Source organism: Indicator indicator, chromosome 14, assembly GCF_027791375.1.
Source record: "Indicator indicator isolate 239-I01 chromosome 14, UM_Iind_1.1, whole genome shotgun sequence".
Classification (NCBI taxonomy): domain Eukaryota; kingdom Metazoa; phylum Chordata; class Aves; order Piciformes; family Indicatoridae; genus Indicator; species Indicator indicator.
This window is the reverse complement of record NC_072023.1, coordinates 11,125,019-11,143,961: the sequence shown is the minus strand read 5'-3', so window position 1 is coordinate 11,143,961 and position 18,943 is coordinate 11,125,019. Positions and strand designations below refer to the sequence as shown.

The 18,943-nt window shown below is 43.1% G+C and overlaps 1 protein-coding gene across 3 annotated transcripts in view; it reads left to right on the top strand.

Moving 5' to 3' along the window:
• Positions 1–18,344, top strand: part of ABTB3 (ankyrin repeat and BTB domain containing 3) — a 174,736-nt gene extending 156,392 nt beyond the window's left edge. For all 3 annotated transcript variants that reach the window (XM_054386587.1, XM_054386586.1, XM_054386585.1), the window contains 6 exons: positions 6,735–6,840; positions 7,607–7,709; positions 9,453–9,534; positions 10,532–10,600; positions 13,607–13,720; positions 18,135–18,344. In XM_054386587.1, the coding sequence (XP_054242562.1) occupies positions 6,735–6,840; positions 7,607–7,709; positions 9,453–9,534; positions 10,532–10,600; positions 13,607–13,720; positions 18,135–18,344 (684 nt within the window). The remainder of the gene's footprint in view (positions 1–6,734; positions 6,841–7,606; positions 7,710–9,452; positions 9,535–10,531; positions 10,601–13,606; positions 13,721–18,134) is intronic.
• Positions 18,345–18,943: the final 599 nt, after the last annotated feature.

Below are 18,943 nucleotides of genomic sequence, written 5' to 3'. Positions count from 1 at the left end.
TCCTACAGTTTCCCAGCCTCTACAAATGTACCTATAGGCAGCTGAAGAAACCTGCAGGAGTACACAGGCTCTTATTAGTCTGGCATTGACAGTTACTGAGAACAAATAACAATTCAAAATAATAACTAGTTTTTAAAATTCCAAAAGTATTCAGGCATATGGGTGTCTTGAGAAACCAAGCCCATGTAGTTTAAAAGGTAAACTACTTTTTTAGCAGTAACTCAGCCACTTGAAATAAAAAATCCCTTTGAAAGTAAAGTTTGGGCTCTTTTAAATATATCTTTGCAGCAATAGCAGCATGTAGCCTCTGAAAAAATTGGCACTCCAACAAACAGAAAGCAGCGGCAAAGGCTAAAACACCTGCTCTGTTGCAGCAAAACGTTCAGAGGCTGAAGACTGTGATGAGCATCCTGTTTCTTTATTGCTGTGGTGTTTTTGGATTTAATTCCACTGCCACAAATGTCAGCAGAGGTTCTTCAGAGAGTGTCAAGAGATTCAGCTGGTGTGTCTGTTCCTCAAAGTCCAGGTACAGTGGTCAGCAAACATCAGCTTTCCCTTGAGGTCTACACATGACCTAGAAAGTGGCACTGGAAGATGTAGGAGCTAGAAAATTTCCCTTTTGTCCCTTGTTTTGTGATGGGCTGAAATCTATATTTAAGATGGGTTTGACTGACCCTGTATTTTGCTCCATGAAGGGAGACTGCCTTGTTCTGCAGGAAGGGATTAGGGTAGTGGAGAATGGTGAACTCTTTACAGTGCTCAAGTAGGCACTGGATCAAAATCAGCTCCTAAAAGAAAACCCTGTCTTGGGAGAGTACTGTGGATGTTTCTCTTGCCTGGAGATGGATTAGAGGAGATTCCTCTGTTCTGGGAGAAATTTTGCTTTCTTGTTAAACTGCTTTTCAACAGAAAATTGAGGGGTTTACTGTAATGACAAGTTTCATTAGAAAATTTTCCATGTAATACTTTTCCTTTCTTGAAACTATTAGTACCAGAAAATGAAATATCCTGGTTGATGGCTTAAATACTTCAAGTGAAGAAAAATGTAGACTTTTTGTAGAGGGGACAAGCACTGCAAAAATAGCACTAAGAGTAACCCTGGAAAGCTCCAGAATGCTAAAGTGACCTCTTCAAGGTTTCACGGAGTGGCTGGAGCCCTTCTGTGTGTCAGCTAGGGCCCAGCCTGTTCTCAGTGATTTATCTTTTGGCTGGGACTTTGACTGATTTCATAACGCAGGTTTCACTGTTCTCAAGTAATTGCAGCTATCTGTAACATTGCCTGTTGTCATTTGTAGTACTTCTGTGTCTAAACAGTTCAGAGTAACCAGGAGGCAAGTTATCCACACATGTACATCGTGCATTCTCCATGTGAGATGGGAACACCAGGTACTGAGCAGCATGTTAATAAGAGACTGTTAACCCTGTCTTGTGTTTTCATAATGCAGATTCAGCTTTGTACTAACACAGGTTTGATTTTTTTCGTACCTCTGTCTGCCTTCTAAAATGTTTCCCTGCCAGAGGCAGGAGCCATTTCTTCATCTACAATAAATAAATGCCATGGATGTGACACCTGCCCTTTTCTGGGCTCTCACCCAGGGATTAGACTGTGCCCGGGGAACTGAGCTTTTTACATACAATGCACAGCTGTGACATAAAGAACCTTTTGAAAGGGAGCCTTGGCAGCTTTCCCAGAAGCTAACTGAAGGGTCCATTTGTGCCTTACCTGTGATTAATTCTTTTCCGTTTGTATTTGCAGTGGAAAGACTTGAGCCCAGCACTAACAAAACCTATTTTGTTACGTAGTTCACTACCTCTAACTGTATCTCCAACCTCTGGGGCTTCCCTACCTTTGCAGCTGTTGACTAATATTAATTGTGTTTATGCTGCCTAATCATTTAGGAGTGACCCTCTGAAGTGGCATGCAGTCAGTGTTGAGGTAGCTGGCAAAAGTGAATTATGCAATGGGTGTATAGCGGAAACACCTAGGCAAGGATGGAAATGGTTCAGAGAGAAGGCAACAAAAGTCTCACAGAGTTTTGAGTGCTGCGAAAAGCCCTCTCTGTTACTCTTTATTGACTCTTTCTGGGAGGAGGGAATTACTAACAGAGAAATAATTCAGTGGCATCCCAGCATGTCATGGAAGAAAGTTCATGGATGAGTCCCTAGTGAGCCTGAGGTATCCTAAGGCCTCACCACTGCTGGAAGAGCTGCCAGAGGCCACATGTTAAATCAGTGACTGGAAGCAGCACTTCTGCTGCTCTGCATTTAGCAGAGAACTGGGTCATTCCAGCATCCTCAGGACCAGAGAGAGAAAAGATACCTTTGCCAGCGCCCCTGTTCCCTTGGCAGCATGGTTTCTCTGCCTGGGGCGGATGAGATGTGTAGTAATGGGCAGATACTGAGCCCAGAAGAGTAAGTGTGATTTTTCTGCTTAATGTGGTGAGCTTTTGTTTTTGGAGCTTTGTGGTAGAGGAATTAGGCAGAGGGCCTGGCACACTTAGGTTAGTTAAACAGGCATTAATGGAGCTGAGCTGGTAAGTGTGACATCAATAGAAGAAAAAACCCAAAGTACTGGGGGGGGGGGCAGCCAAGTGGAGGTGGTAGACCATCTATAGGCCAATAAGGAGAACTAACCAAAGGGGCTTAAGCAGTCCAGAGACATGTGGTGTATGAATGGGGAAGCCTATGAAAAGGAGGCATCTGAAGCAAAGCGTAGTCAGTGAAGAGCAAGACTTTAGCCTAACTGCTGAATCCGACCCGAGTTTTCCTGTTGGGAGCCTGGAGCATAGCCAACAAGATGGCACATGTTTTCCCCAGGTACTGGAGAAAACTGTTTCCCAATTGTGTCCAGTACCTGGTGAGACCATATCCCAGAATGGCTAGGCTGGCTTGAACTGGGTAAGTTGGAATGAAGCAAGCTCTCCCAGGGTTTGTGCCTAAGCCTTTCCTGACTACTGCCATAGATTTTCATCAGATGGACATTTGGGTGAAAACACCCCTGTGCTCTCCACCCAAGTCTTCACCTCTTCAGATCATTCTGCTAGTCATTTCTTCTCCAGCAACTTGAAAAACTTCAGCTTTGCTTCAAAAGAACCTATGAATTCCCCTCACAGTTCAAGTGTTTTCACCAGGAGTGGGGAATTCCTTTAGATCTCTGCTGAAGAATGCTTTTAAGTCAGGAGACCACTTGTATCTACAAAGCAGAGTTGCTTGATCACCAACCAACCTCTCTGCTGGAAGCACTGTCTCCTTCAGAAGATGCACTGTTGTTCTCTGTTCTCTCTTGTCTATCTGTAAACTACCCTATGGCTAGGTAAATATTTTTATTATATCCTATGCCAAGCTTTCTTCCCCCTCCTACAGTCAAAGATGCACATTGGCTGCCTTTGACTGCAAATGAACACCCATGTCTGAAAGGAAACTGGCCTCGCTCCAGATCTCAGCCTCACACGTCCTGGCGCAATGTTTCCAAACATCAAACTACAGCAAGGAAACCTTTGGTTTGCTCCTCTTGTGTTAATATTGCTGCCCATAACTGCTGCAGCGAGCTCTTACAGCTGTTCTTTCATAGTCAGTCAGCAGGGTGATAGGATAAACAGGAAAGAATTACCCAGCTCGGTGCTTAAATGGGATGGTTGTGGTAACCAGGGCAGCTTCTGAGCTTCCCAGTGTGGACACAGTGTGAAAGAGAAGGTCGATTAGGATGGACAGGTCTCCTCTCTACCAGAGCAATGCTTGTGTCCCAAGTCGTGGACTTAAGCAGTTGTTCTCAGTTGCTTCACAGACAGCCCAGCCCAACCTACTTCAAGAGCAAGATTTGGCTTTAAGACAATTTTTTCCCTAGCCATCCAGTTGCAGACAAAGCATCCCTTTCTCTCTCCTCTGTGCCGCATCTTTCTGCCTAGTTTATCTGCTCCCCAAGCTTTGTGGGGAGCAGATCAGGGCCACAGCCCTGTGAGCCTGGCTGTGTGCAGGGGGGTGTGGGCAGTGAGCTTTACCACTGCCCTCCCCGTGTCTTGGGAAGAAACCTAGCAGTTTGTTAGCGATGACTCTAAATGAGCACATGCTTCAGCTTTCTTGCCAAGAACATTTTTTGGCCTTTTGGAGGCTTGCAATTTTAAGTATTTAATGTTATCAGCGAAAGTGAAAGGTCTCCAACCTCCTATATGCCAAATGATATCAGTGTCCTGCATTGGAGGTCTGAAGCTCTACAGTGCATCAAGCCACTGTCTCTCTGATGGCTCTGCTTTCTTTGATCCAAAGGTCTCTTTTTTCTTTGTCCTATCTTTGGTCTGGGTCTCAGGGTTTTTAAGCATCTCTTAGGTAAACATACCACTTCTTGAGATAATTAGATCTAAGTTCACACCAGGTTTTTCACTGGCTTGTGAGGTCAGTGACAAAGTGTCTTTCTAATGGGTTTGTATCTGCACACCACAGGGTTTGTGCCCCATTGGTGACCCAGGGAGCTGGAAGTACCTCACCTGTGTAGGCAGGCAGGCTCCCTTGTTTGCATGTGCAACCAGTTCATGTTTCCCACCTGTTGAGCTGGGTTTGGCTGGCTATTCCCCCGTTTCTGTGCACCTGGATATCCCAGTGCACAATGGCATAGCTTGGACTGGTGAGTCAGACCTCCCAACTCCTAATGAGGTGCTGGGAGGCCAATACCCAGATTTTCCATTCTCACAGGCACCCCAGAAGGAGATGTGTTGTCTTTATTGAAGTATATGTGTGTTTTCAAAAAGCTTTTGCCAGGCACAGCTGGGACTGGGACTGGAGAGTTCATAGACCCACTAAAACCTCAGTGATATAGACAGGACCTCTGCACCCTGGCAGGTTTGAGAGGGAGCTGTCGTAAGCTATCTTTAGTGCAGCTACTCTGCTTCTGTTCACTGCAGGTAAAGGTGAACATTGCTCTTCTGTTTATGCCTCTCCTCTCCAGAAGCTTCCTGCGCTCTGAACCATGGAATTGTCCTCATTCTCTGTTGTATTCACTGACTTCTTAGCATCTGCTGGATCCAACTGGGAGCGGCCCTGCTGGTAATCAGCATATCCCTAGACACACTCCTCCCTGGCTGACTCAGTCAGCAGCAGCACTTTGGCACAGCCCTTCCGAGCAGAGAAGCAGTTGCTCTTTCTGCCCTGTCTGTCTAGAGCTCTCCCCCCAAGCCCTCCTGGCAGCTGAGTCACTTCCTTCTTTAAATCTGGCCTTATATCTTCCTTTTCTCTTCACTCTGTGATTCACTCTCTTTGTGAAGTACTTTGCAGGGCTCTGGCTGGAACATGCAGAAAAGAGGGATGCTCCTGGTATGAAACATCTTCCTTGTCTCAGAGCCACAGCAGTGAGCCCCTCTCTGAGGGCTGGTCCCTGCACTGTGCTAAATGGTGTCTCTTAGTATCAGCATTTCTCTTTATCTTAGCATTTCTTTCAGTGCTACATCTGAGGTGTAGTGATCGGAACCCACTCCTGCCTGTGGGCGAGTGTGTGTAATTTCCTTTGACATCAGCGTATGCCTGTGAGGCACTGTGCTCTACCCTTTCCCACCCCATTTGATTAGGTGCAGTTAGGAAGTCATTACAGGATCCCTGCCACTCCTCCTCATCCCTCATAGGATTTAAGGAGCACTGCTGTTAGAACTGAGCTGAAATAATGCCAGAGATAGGAAAGCCTCAATGTCTGCTCTGTAAGCCTGGACATATTTTTTTATTGTGACATCTAAACTCAAATTTTTATGTTAAGATGATTTTTGTCCCTTAACTGCTTATTTCTTTGTCCTTGGACCCTCTCATATCTAAGTGCCTTGCCTTTTCACAGTTTTGTGGTGTGAAAAGGGAGTTGCCAGCCAACAAGGTAGTTAAAAGATGTCATCATGAATTAGCCACGTGGCACCACTGAACTTGCTAGACCTGTTCTGGTTACCAGCAGAGATCAAGATAAAATTTGCAAAAGCTTTTAAGTCTTGCTTTTGGCTGTGACTTAAGTGGTTTAAGCACCTGCTAAGATAGTGAAATCTGTTTCACTATCCTCACAGCTTAGGCATACAAATACTGAAGTTGTTCAGGTACTTAGGAAACTGTCCTCCAAATGCCTTGCTCCCAGAGTCTGGACAGAAATGGGTAAGGCCAGGGACCAGACCTGGTTCAGTAAAGCTTTGGCAGCTTTCTCAGGACAGGGTGTCCAGACTGTTGACAGCAATATAAGAGCACATTAATGAAACACTTGGGATGAATGAGAGTCAGTGGTGGACGGTGATGCATCAGTCACTCTGCAAGGGAGGCTTTGTCTGTGAGACTGTTCTGCTTAGAAATACATGCAGGCTATGCAGCTGTATCTGTTTTGATAGCTCTGGGTTTCTAAAACATGACCAATGCTCATTTTATAAAGAGTGACAAAAAGTAATTTTCCAGTATGGTAAGTCTGCAGATGAAATTCTGTCACTATTGTAAACAGGCTTTGTTTCTATGGAAGAGGGCAGGGACTGTGGAGTTTGTTAGGAAAAGAAGACCTCTGGTCCAAGGAGAGAACTTTTCATTTCAACTGATTCCTACAGGAGACAGTGCAATCAAGTAAATGAGAATCGCATTTTCTAACAAATACTGATAATCCCAAGCTCTGATTTTTAATAAAGCTTCAGCAATCATATTCTTCAGCTTCAAAACAGGCAACTCTTGAGAATAACCGAGCATCTCCTTTGCATACTGAGCTTACATGCATATATTTGTTTTCTTTTGCTTAGAATGAAGTGATCAGCCAGCAACTCTCTGTCATTTTCACTCATTGCTATGGACCCTACCCTATTCCAAAGCTTGTCGAAATTAAGCGCAAGCAGACCTCTCGCCTAGGTAAGTGTCACTTGAAGATATTCATTGGTTCTCCAGGGACAACTGTGGGAAGTCTGTGGCATGTCTGGGTGCTTGAGGGGGAGCACAAGTCAGGGAAAAAACCTGATTTTGAAAGGCAGAGCTAGAAAAAGGAGGGCCATCAGTTGCATTAGAATAGGACTGTAAATCTGCAAAGATTTGCTGTGTTGCTAATTAGGCTGGGATCTGAGCCTGGGGCTCCAAGCCAAATGTCTGTCCACATCTCAAACCTCCGTGGCTGGCTGCGGGCGATGCCGTGGTGGCACAGCACTCCCAGCCCTGCTGACAGATCTTAGATTAGTTTAGTGTCACCAAGAGAAGACCTGAGTGCTTTTCTAGCACCCTGTTCCCCTTGGCATGAAGACTTCCCTACGCAGGAAGAGGGGTTGTAACAGGGTATAAAGTTGTGCAGGGACTTCTAGCATCTGTTCAGCTGCAGTTTGCTTTGGGTAGCAGAGCTGGGAAGCTGTGCCAGCTCCACACAGCAGGGACAGCTGCCTGTCATGTCAGCAAAGGTCATCACAAACTTCAAAGCTTTGAATTCCCTTTGTCTGAACTCCATCTAGCTGTCTGGGGGGCTTCTGTCTCAGCCTGTCCAAAACAGCTTCGTGAGCTTTGCTCATTAAAAACAATATCCTTTTACACTATTATCTTCTTCTGTCAAAACAGGAAAGTATTCTTTACGTTCATGACCTCTTCCAAACTAAAGTTATTAGCTATTTTTTGCCCCTTCTTTTTATGATTCTAGATCCCCATTTTCTTAACAACAAAGAGATGTCAGATGTTACATTTCTGGTGGAAGGAAGACCGTTTTATGCACATAGAGTGTTGCTGTTTACTGCATCACCAAGGTAAAGTGTAGAGATATTTCTTATTTTTAACAAAACCAGAATTTGCCTTTTTTTTTTTTTCTGATGTTAAGATTCTTTGATGGCTAGTGACCCTATCTTGAGATTTTTCCTAAGCCAAACATCTAAACAGCTTGTTTCTGGTTGATCTGCAGGGCATTGAACAAGTCCCCCGCACTAGTTTGCCATCCAATAAACAATCCATGCATCTGACTTCATTCCACTAAGGGAGGCACATTTGTGTGGAGTTCATAGCTGCATCCAGCTGTTAATCTTAGAGAAGTCTTAATATTTTGCTTCTTAATAATAATTAATCCTGTGAGTGGCTGAATCCTGCCTTGTATTGCTGTAGACAGTCTCCAGGAAAAAAAGCAGCTACCACACAACTCACTGATGACATTTGACATTTTTCAAATAAAATTAAATAACTGTGAAACATATCCTACTGTGTCCAAAGGCAGTATTTACAGTCTGTTCACTTTGCTGAGAAGTCTGGCCTTGGGTTACCCAGCTCAACTCAACCTTAAAGTTGCTCACAAACTTTGTATACATGCAGCTTTATAATTAAAGGTGTGTTTTTAAACCAATTTAGCTGGCCCTTCATAAGAGCGTATTTCAAGATGTGGTAAGGACCAGCCACTGAGTTTATGTAGTTTAAACAAAGTGGGAACTAATGGGAGATGTGCTGCCAGCTCACAGCACAAGGAGATTTGCATAAAGCAGCTGCAGTATCTGACCCTGCCTTTCATTAAGGAATGGTTATTTTGGTTTAGAGCTTATTGGTGGAGGTACAAATGCATTCCACACTCCAGCCTTAAATCCACTAAATGGTGTTCCTAATAGAATTTGACATTAGTAAAAGCAAATCAGATGTTATGCATATTTTAATTAACAAGAAGCAGTTGTGATACAGAAAATGGGATCTGATGGTCTTGATAGGTAAGCCAAGCTTTGTACTACCACTGGAAGGTCAGATGAATTACCAAAGAGAAAGTACAGGAGCAGATGTTTCTGACAGCAAATTTCCCATTTTCACCTTCTGATCGAATGGGAATAATCTGGTTTTGAGAAACAGACTGTTTCATAGACATATGTCTCACATAAATCTGCAATTATTAATTTAATTTTTTTTCCCTGAAACTGGTTTCTGAATTTCAGGCTTTGATAATCAGTGAAGAGCAACCTCTATTCCTTTTGCTCTCCTGCCTCTTCTTAGACAATTTTATAGAGCTTGCATAGAAGCATTAGAAGTTTCAGTGTAGTTAATAGTATGTTCCAAAACGTTTTTATTAAGCAACATAATGGACTCAGATCAAAATTTATCTCCTTCAAAAATGAGGTGTGCAGTTTTCAAATGTTGCAAGTCTTCCTAAAAGATTGCATTGCTGCCAAGAAAATAACAAAAACAAATTTTGCTTTTGTAATATGCGTTGTACAGCTTTTGAGTTTCCTATGTACATTTCATTTCCATTTGGGATTAGAAGTATTTTTCCAAAATTTCAAATTGAAATTCCGAAAAGAGAAGCTTTTTTCTTTCTTTCTTTCTTTCTTTCTTTCTTTCTTTCTTTCTTTCTTTTTACTTGAATTTTATTTTATGTCAGTGTCCAAGTCTTGATGTTTTTCAGTTGCAAATCCATTCATTTCAGTATACTGTTTCTGCAAGAGCTGATGCAGTCCCTCCACTTTGCTGTGCTTTTTCACAGAGATAATTGGGCTGGTATTTTAACCTCACTCCTTTTTGTTTAGGTTTAAAGCACTGCTGTCTAGCAAGCCCTCGTCTGATAGTACTTGTATTGAGATCAACTATGTGAAGTACCCCATCTTCCAGGTAAAGCCAGCTCTTGCATTGAATTTGAATGGAACGTGTAATAGCACCATGGTATGTGCCCTATATAAATTAGTACGTGTGTATTCGGTGAACATACAGCTCAGAGCAGTGGTTTTGTGAGCACAGGCTTCATCTCCATTCATACCCGAAGCTGCAGAGTGCTATTGATTGCAGTGTTGTGCCTGACCAGATACTATAGCATGCATTTCACTGACATGGGCTATCCAGACAAAGCAGTGCATGCCAAGGTAAAGCACCTGATTCTTTTTTTCCCTTGTTCTCTCTTTCTGAATTTAATTGACAGGCTTGGAAGAGACCCAGTTTGTTTCTTTCCCTAGCAGTGCTGTACAATCAAATTTTTGCCATGAAAATACAAGTGCTTGCTTTCTGTGTCTGTAGCATATATGTATATATGCTTCCCTTTATTTGAGTCAGAGCTCAGACAGTTCCATGTATTATTGACTGTTACAGCTGCAGATAATTCCCAGCTGCCTACAATAGCTTTAGGCTTGCTGGAAGCTCACTGCAGAGGGATCTTAGCTGGCTTGTTTTACAGTGCAAAGCTTCCCCCACTCTTTCTCATCATCCCTGCATTGCCCACACAGAACTGGGTGAAGATGGGGGTGCCATTACCATGGAAGGGAGAAGGGAATAGCCATTATATATCAAGAAGGTACTGAACATACTGGGAAATACATTGAAAATTCAGAATAAATTAATCAGCTTCCTGCAAGCTATGTGGAGCTCACACAGTCCAGATAATGTAGCTGGTGAGAGCTGGGATGTTAAGACTACCTGTGAGAAGGAAACATTGAACTGTGTGCAGAGGGAGAGAGTAACAAAAGATATCTTGAAATCAGGAAGTTTAGGCCAGTTTTGTCTACAAATCCTTTGTGGTATTGAAGAGCCTCGGGTATTGTCTACAATCTTTACATCACCCCCCATTCCCTGATGTCTTGGATTGCTTTTTATAAACACTGCTTCTGTTTTATTGCAGCTGGTTATGCAGTATCTGTATTATGGAGGTGCAGAGTCACTCCTGATTAAAAATAATGAAATCATGGAGGTAAGAGACATTTATCTTAATTGCAGTGGGAGCAATGCTAAGGGAGCTGTGTACCATTCACCCAAGGGCACGTGGCCATTGGCCATGGCATGAGCACTCCTGTAAGAGCCTGCAGTGCCTCACCCAGAGTGCCCAGGCTGTCCACAGTCCTGCAGGAGACAGTTTCCTTCTTGTCCAGTCACCTGTTACAGTAACTTTTGCCAGTATGAAGCTGACTGTCAAAGAAGGAAGAGTAGAAAAAGTAACATCCTCAAGCAAAGGAAGTATGTGAAATAAAAATATCTAGCTAAATGCTTTGAGAGGCCCTTTCAAGGTAAAGCCTTTTGGATGCAAATTCAACCTGGCAGGTGAGGTCCTCTGCTCCAGCAGGGACTGTCAGCTTCTTTTTGCCACACTCTTACTTTTGGTTTATTAGCTCAGGCTTACATATCCACACCCCTCTCAGCAACATAAAAGCATCCAGTTTGGTTCCTTGCTTGGGAGAATCCTTAGGCATGTACCAGGCTTTAACTAGGGGAAAATCCCACTGGAGTCATAGTTCAGTTCGATTTCAGGCACGTGACAGTCAGGTTTTCTAAATAAAACCTGAAGTTGACTCACTGCTTCTAGAACATCCAGGACCTTTGTGCTTGTTTGCAAAAGCCAAACCAAGCCAGACAGAGCTGACTGAGCCTTCAAGTGTGGCCACACATCCATAAGATGTATGGATGTTGTCATCTTCTTCCCAAGACTATCTACTGTCATTTCCACCTATGATCAGTCTAATGACTCCAGCTAAACAGAACTAGAGACATCTGAGCAAATTCTGGATTGTCATTCAGGGAGTTTTCCTGTTAACAGTCATCAAATTATGGCAGTCAGAAATAATACAGGATAGTAAATACTAAAGTCAGAACTACTTAAATAGCTGCTGTTGAGCAGTGTACATCACTAGCCTGTCCCTATGACACTGCTGTCTGGTGCAATCATGTGTGTCTTGCCAAGGCTTTTACCAAAGTATGGCTCAACAGAGATTGAGAGCTACTCTTCCTTGGAGTACAAGTGGCCAGGGTGAATCAATTCTGATGGATACAGGGATGTCTGTACCAACCCTGCTGGAAGCCAGAGGATGGAACTAGTCAGGACTGAAATTAGCCCTTTCTAGTGCAGGTGGTGGATTTTTAACTCAGCATACCCATGCTACCTTCCGAGCTTTATAGGAAAAGCTCTAGGATTCTCCATTTTCCTTGTGGGTTTGAAAGAAGCTCCTGAATTTCTAAACCTTTCTGAAATGAGGAGACTCAAACTGGGCAGTGCAACAGCTTTACAGAGATGTGTGTATTATCACCTAGACTGTTGAAAAGCTTCTGCTGCAGTTCAGCTGGCTGCTTGCTCTACTTTTGTGACATCTCAGAAGTTCTGTGACTCGAGAATGTATGACTGATTGATTGATCTGTTGATAACAGATCTGGCCATGGTTCCTCACTGTTTAAAGTAATTACAAACTATCACGTGACTGCTCAAGCCACAGAGGCAGCTGGAATAGGATTTGGCTTTATCTTCCAAAGCTACATTTAGCAACTTGCCTTATTACAAATATGATAACAAGAAGCACCAGAAATAGTCCACAGAAATCTTTGCTGCAATTCATAATTGGGGCCAGCTGGCTGCTATCACATCAGCACTGCAGATTTCCAGCACTTGGGTTTATTTATGGGATTAAAGCAGAGCTTTCGTGGACTGCATAGGAGAAGTCAGAATAATGGCATGGATGTTTCAGGGGTTTGTTTCCCAGTGTTCCTACCTAGCAGCATTAAAACCCTTTTGGGATTCATGAGATAGCTTTTTGTCGTGCAATCCTGGATGATAAGGACTGCATAAATGTCAAAACACCTGAACAGCTTGGCCTAAGTGATCTTAGATCTTAGAACAAGATACCAAGCAGTGAAGAACTCCAACCTGCTTCCTAAGTCAGAGCAGAGACTCAGAGACAATAACCTACCATGGAAAGACAGAAAAATAAATTCCCTTTCCCTGCTGTAAAAGCACAGAAAGAAGGCAAAACACAAACACCTTGGCGCTACTGGAATCTCTTGGAGAACTCAAAATTTAAGCTATTGTCACTCCACAGGCTTCAGATCGTGTCAGAGTGTACAGTGGCATGCAGAGATTCCAAGGCAGCACCAGTCCATGTGGAAGATCCCCAGGGTGGATGCAGAGCCAAAGAGGGAGGTCATCTTGAGTTCTGATGGCAGGAGAACCATTGGTAGTGCAGCTTAGCAGACCCATGATGCTAGAATGAGTGTTAACTAGGCAATGTCTCACACCAGGCTAGTTCCCACCCTTGCTTTGTGTCCAGCTGTTCACCCACTCCTTGGAGTAATGCGGAGCTAGACAGTGATTCAGTGGCCCAAACATGACCTTACTGCTACTCACAAGCTAGAGCAAAGAGGATCTAGAGATTTGACTCCATTTCCTTGAGCTTGTTGAGGTAACAGATTTGAGGTTTATTGCCTCTCTGTGTTTTTAAGGCCATCCAGAGTGATTATCGTCATCTAGTTTGAAATCTTCTATATTCCTGGTCCTGGCCCTTCTGTTGACATCCCCACATCCAGGCCAAGTGCTCTGTTTCAACCAGAGCTTGGGGAATGGCTGAACAGAACCTTTTTTTTTCCTGGCATGTAGTTGCAGATCCCTCCTTCCAGAATCACGGTTGCAGACTCCACAAAGATTCCAAGCTGCCATTTCTTTTTTCTCTCTTTCACACACTCCTTTGACCCCATTCCAAAGTCACCACATGGGTCTGAGCAGCCTTGTGGTGGTCTCTCCATGGACAGCTTCCCAGAGGGGATTGCAAAGGGTTGAAGCAATGAAGCAACCCTGTCAGTCTGACTGTGAGGACTTTGATCCTAACTGAACCAAGGGCAGAGAGAAAAATAGAATGAAATGGTAAAGAAGCAAGCTCCATTCTGTGTCACTCAGCAGTTTTGACTATTTTCTTCCTTCCCTTTTTTTTCTTTTTTTTAGCTTCTTTCTGCTGCTAAATTTTTCCAGCTTGAAGCTTTACAACGCCACTGTGAGATCATTTGTGCAAAAAGCATCAACACAGAGAACTGCGTGGATATTTATAATCATGCCAAGGTAAAAATAACCTCAGGAGCTTTTGTGCTGCCTCTCTGTCGTCATACTCCTAGGTCTAGCTATATGATAAGTAATGATAGCTTGTGAGTTGTTTTAAGATTTGTCATTTGCTGGCACTGAGTGGCTGATGGATGCCAAGTATAGTGACTAAATCATACAGTGCAAGAGCATCTGTGGCAGCCGCTCACCCCTTTCTCTTAAGTGCTTCAAACTCAATTTGAGTGTATCACCATGTGGCAGACCTGCCCCTTATCATGGCAACTGAAGCTTCTGATAGATTCCTCAACAGGAATCGCCTCACTGGAGATGACCTCTCTCTTTCATCTTCCAAACTGCATTTTTCCCATTACAATTTCCTGTTTCCTCCTACCTGAAACCCACTGGGGTGTTATACGCAATGCAGGTGACAGCTTGTCAATATTTAAAAATACCACATTGTCAAAGTGCAGCACTTCCAAGCTGTGCAAAGATGGTAATGAGGGTTTTGTCTTGGAGAGGAGAGATTCACAGCTTCTTGCTGGAATCAAATTATTTGCTTGGCTTCTGAGGGGGCCTGAGTCATTAAAGCATGGCATTTTTCGACCTAGAAAACCTATTTTCACTCTTTGATGGAGGTGGTTGCCACATTGATTAGTTTCAGTTTTTTCTCCTCCTCTTGTGTGCTTAGTAGTTAAGACTTTTAGCTGGAAGATGGAAATGATACCCAAATAGTTTCAATGAAATATTTTTAAAGCATTCCTTAGATTACTTTTTTCCTATAACTTACCTGGTTTATGTGGAAGATAAAATGGTGCAACATGACACGGAGGTTTGATTGAACAGAGTAATCCTGCAGATTGCTCCAAGCCCCTGCAGATCTGACTTCCATTCCCATCATCAGGTATTTCCTACAGAGAGTAGTAATGGTAGGTGTTGATGTACAGATAAAATGGAATCAGTATTTGAAATAGCATAAAGTCCCACCTATCAGCTGAATAAGACATGAGGTGTATCTGCAGGTCCATTTATTGTAATAGAAAAAAAAAATAAGCAATTCAGGAATTGCTTGAAAACTACTTCATGTGGGAACTTGTCCATTTGTATTACTGCTACTGGAAGTTAGATGAATCATTTTGTTTTAAAATCATATACGTCTTTTTGAATTGTGAAATGTGGCTGTTACTTACATCCTGATTGAAGAAAATTCTTACATGGAGCTTTACACTTGAGGGACTTCTACACTCCTGATGCTGGGACTGAGCAAGCCCTGTGGCTAAGTCCAGCTCCTGGCTAAATCCTTGCCTGCAAGTTTTTTATGCCTGCAGCTCCCAATGGCACTGGAAGCAGTGTGCTTGAGAAAATTTTATGGCCAGGGTCATGTTTCACTGGCATGGGTAGTGCATTGCAGAGGTAACCAAGACAGCTGTGAATGAAGTCTTCACTTCTGGAATTAGTTAAGCTACATCACCCTAGAGCTCTGCATGGGCTAATTTTTCCTGCTTTCAGTAAATTACCAGGGCCAAGCTTCATACGGTTATAGCTAGAAGGTTTCCAGACCTGAACTTGCACATTTAAGGTAGTTCAGATACCTCTTCCTTATGCTCCATGCAGGGCAGAGAAGAACTTTTGCTCCCAGCCTATGTAATGCACAGGTAATTAATCTGAGAACAGGTCTGCCTGCCCAGAGTGGTCCTGTCACACAGTAGCTTCATCTCTTTGTTATGTGAACAGGAGATAATGGTATGTGGTGTAAGAGGCCAGATGGTCCTGATAAGCCAAGGGAGCTCACAAGCAGTTCAAGCTCAGCTTGTCAGCCAACTGTCTGATGCCTTTCCACGTTGCCCTCTGAACTGTGGAAGAAGGTTGTGTTAGACCACAGCGATGATAGGAATAAGGTGAGCAGGCACTGAAGCCAGGAACCACCATATCAGCCAAGAGCAGGTTTTGAGTAATTTACTCTTGTTGGAGGTACCATTTCTAGTCCTTGCTAGAAATGCAAGGGCTCACCTGCAGGAACCTGGGCAATGAAACCTGCCTTTCCAGATGGGGATGTGTGACGGATTGGCCCAGAGACACATGGACAGAAGTCTTTGTTATCACAACTGAGAGAAAGATAGGATGGAGCACAGATTTGGGAAGCTGTCTGAAGTGAGGGCATAGGTTTTAGAACAGTGTTTAGCAGAGTGGTGAGCTATGGAAAAGGAACTATAGGAACAAGAGATTGAGACCCTGAGTTAGAGGTGAAGTACTGATAGGAAGATAAGACAATGTGGACTTGGTCACATTTACACTTTAAAAGCTGGATTGAGAGTATTAAAATCATCCATGACATTCCTATGGGCTTTCCATTCTTAAAGCTGCAACATAAAATCATAGAATATCAGCTCAGAAGGGACCTCAAGGATCATCTGGCTTTCCTTGGCAAAAGCACAGTCTGGAGAACTACCCTGTCCAGCTGAATCTTAAAAGTGTCCAATGTTAGGGAATTCACCAGATCCCTGGGGAGATCTTGGCCAATTGTTCTCATTGTGAAATACTTTCCTCTTTGTGTCCAGTTGAAACCTCCCCAGAAGAAACTTGTACCCATTGCCCCTTGCCTTTTCCATGTAACTCATTACAAAAAGGGAGTCTTCATTTTCTTTGTGGCCACCCCTTAAATACTGGAACATGGTGATGAGTTCCCAAGGCTGAACAAACCCAATTCTTTCAGCCTTTCCTCATATGCAGCTTCCCAGTCTTCTGATCATCTTTGTGGCCATTCTCCAGACCCTTTCCAGCCTGTCCACATCTTTTTTGTATATCAGGAACCAAAAACCGAACACAGAATTTCGGGTGTGGCCTGACAAGCACTAAGTAGAATGGGCTAATGTCTTCTTTATCTCTGATGGTGAAGCCCTTGTTGGTACAACCCAGCATCACATTGGGTTTCTGTGCTACAGCAGCACACCATACACTCATATGGAGCTTGCTGTCCCCTGGGAACACCAAGTTCCTTTACACAGAACTTCTCTCCAACCAGCTAGATCCTAGCCTGTGCTGCACTCCTGGATTATGCTTTCCCAGGTGCAAGACCTTACACTGGTCCATGTTGAACTTCATGAGGTTCTTGTTAGCCCACTCTTCCAAGCTGTCCAGGCATTCCTGTGGGTGGCTTTCCTTTCCAAAATGTCTATTTCCCTACTGGTATCATCTGCAAACTTTATCAAGGTATATTTGGTACCATCATCCAAATCACTTAAGAAGGTATTCAATACCATTGAGCCCAATATGTACAAAGGCAATCATTTCATTAGTATCACTTTAAGGGTTTCATTTTTCAAAGCCTTTGTCACTGTTCTTTACTTCCAGAAATAACGTAAGTAACTGGACAAATGGAATTTATAACGGTGATTGATTAGTTACCTCTAGATACCAGTTGTGTTTTACATAAATGCTCCCAAACTCCCCACAAAATAATTTGCAGTTTCAAATGCTTGCCTAATACACTTAGCACTTGCAGAGATTGCAGTTTGGGCCTCAGAAGAAATCTGAAAAAGGAAAGTACATTATTTTCTCAGTCTTGTGAGTATATTGAAGTAATTAATTGAGATGATTGGTGTTTCAGAGAAGAATACATATTCACACAATCAGTGTTACACCCAGGGACAGAATAATGCACTCATAGTTTGATGAAAACTTTCATGGCTTGAAATCAAGTTAAATTAATTCATTTTCCTTGTGAAGACAGGTCCTCCCTAGCCCTAATCTGTATTTTTTTTTTTATTTCTTTAGCAATTTTCATTCTTAGTTCTGAATGTGTTAAAGTGGTGGTAAGCAACACTGCTCCATAGCTGTTCCAATCTGGAACCAAAGCTATGCAACAGCAGTTCTGGCATTCAGGCTGTACCTCACAGCCAAAAAGTTCCTCCTTTACTGAGAGCTGAGACCCTGACACAGTGTCCAGCATAAAGGAAACACTGACAGCCTCTAACATGTGCTCTACAAGCCTCCATTTCCCCTCCAAAGATTCCTCAAACCATGAAACTTTGCATGACAGCTTTCTGCAGTCCTATGTCACATCCTCACCAAGACTGGCATTCATGAAACTTGGTTTGTAGTTCGTTTCCCCAAACCTGTAGCTTTAGGGTGTAACTTCTAGCATGAAACCACAGGTCTGGTGAACTCTGTGGTAAAACTCCTACCAATTTCCAAGGTAGCAAAGCCTCAGCCCCTGAAAGTTTGTTTGCATAACAACCAAGGCTTTATAAGGTGAAATTGTTACCAGAATCATCAGCGTTAAGTATGGTTTGATTAACTCCTTCCTCCCCATGCATATGTATCTGTCAGCATTACTGTACCTGTCTGAAAGGCTTAACTTGTGTTATTTGTTTGTGTGCAGCTCTTACACACTGTATTTGCTGGGATGATTATCTTACTCTGATTTCACTTTTTGTAGTTTCTTGGAGTCACAGAACTAGCTTCCTATTGTGAAGGCTACTTTCTAAAGAATATGATGGTCCTCATTGAAAATGAAGCTTTCAAACAGCTGTTGTATGACAAGAATGGAGAAACTTCTGGTCAAAATGTACTACAGGACTTACAGAGGACGTTGGCCACAAGGATTCAGTCAATTCATTTGTCTTCTTCAAAGGGCTCCATTGTGTAAAGCTGAGGAAGACAGTAATCCTCTAATAAAGACCCTGCAAGTGAAGTCTGCTGTTGCAGTCACATTAAACCCATTGCAGTTCCTTAAAGGACTACACCAAAAGAAAAAAAAATTAAAATATTGTACTTTGCATCCACATAGTTCTGTGTTGGCCAAAGGTGCTGCGCTGGGGTTGTAGCCCTTCTTGGATGAGGGAATACAGAAAACAAAGTTTCTCTGTGTTTTTGAGCAACTTGGGTACAAGACTATCCAGTGAATCACTGTTGTACTCAGATTCTGAACACCTATGTGTGATGGTGGAGCTGGATGCCAACAAAAGCTGGAACTCACATCAGCGAACAGCAGAAACTTCTCCCTGCCTGAGCGGTGGTGCCGGTGGAACACCTGAATTGACCCACGAATTATTTAAGGTGGATTTGTTCCAGTGTTACACATTTAAGAACTGTATCTATCCCAGAGTCCCTTATCTCATGCATTTAAGAAATGTAACAGCTGTTCTTGCTGTCGAGCAATGATCGACTGTGTTAGAGAGTGGGTAAGACTGCTACAGCTGAAGAAATCTACTGGCGGATTTTTAGGGGGTGGGAACTTTTTAAACT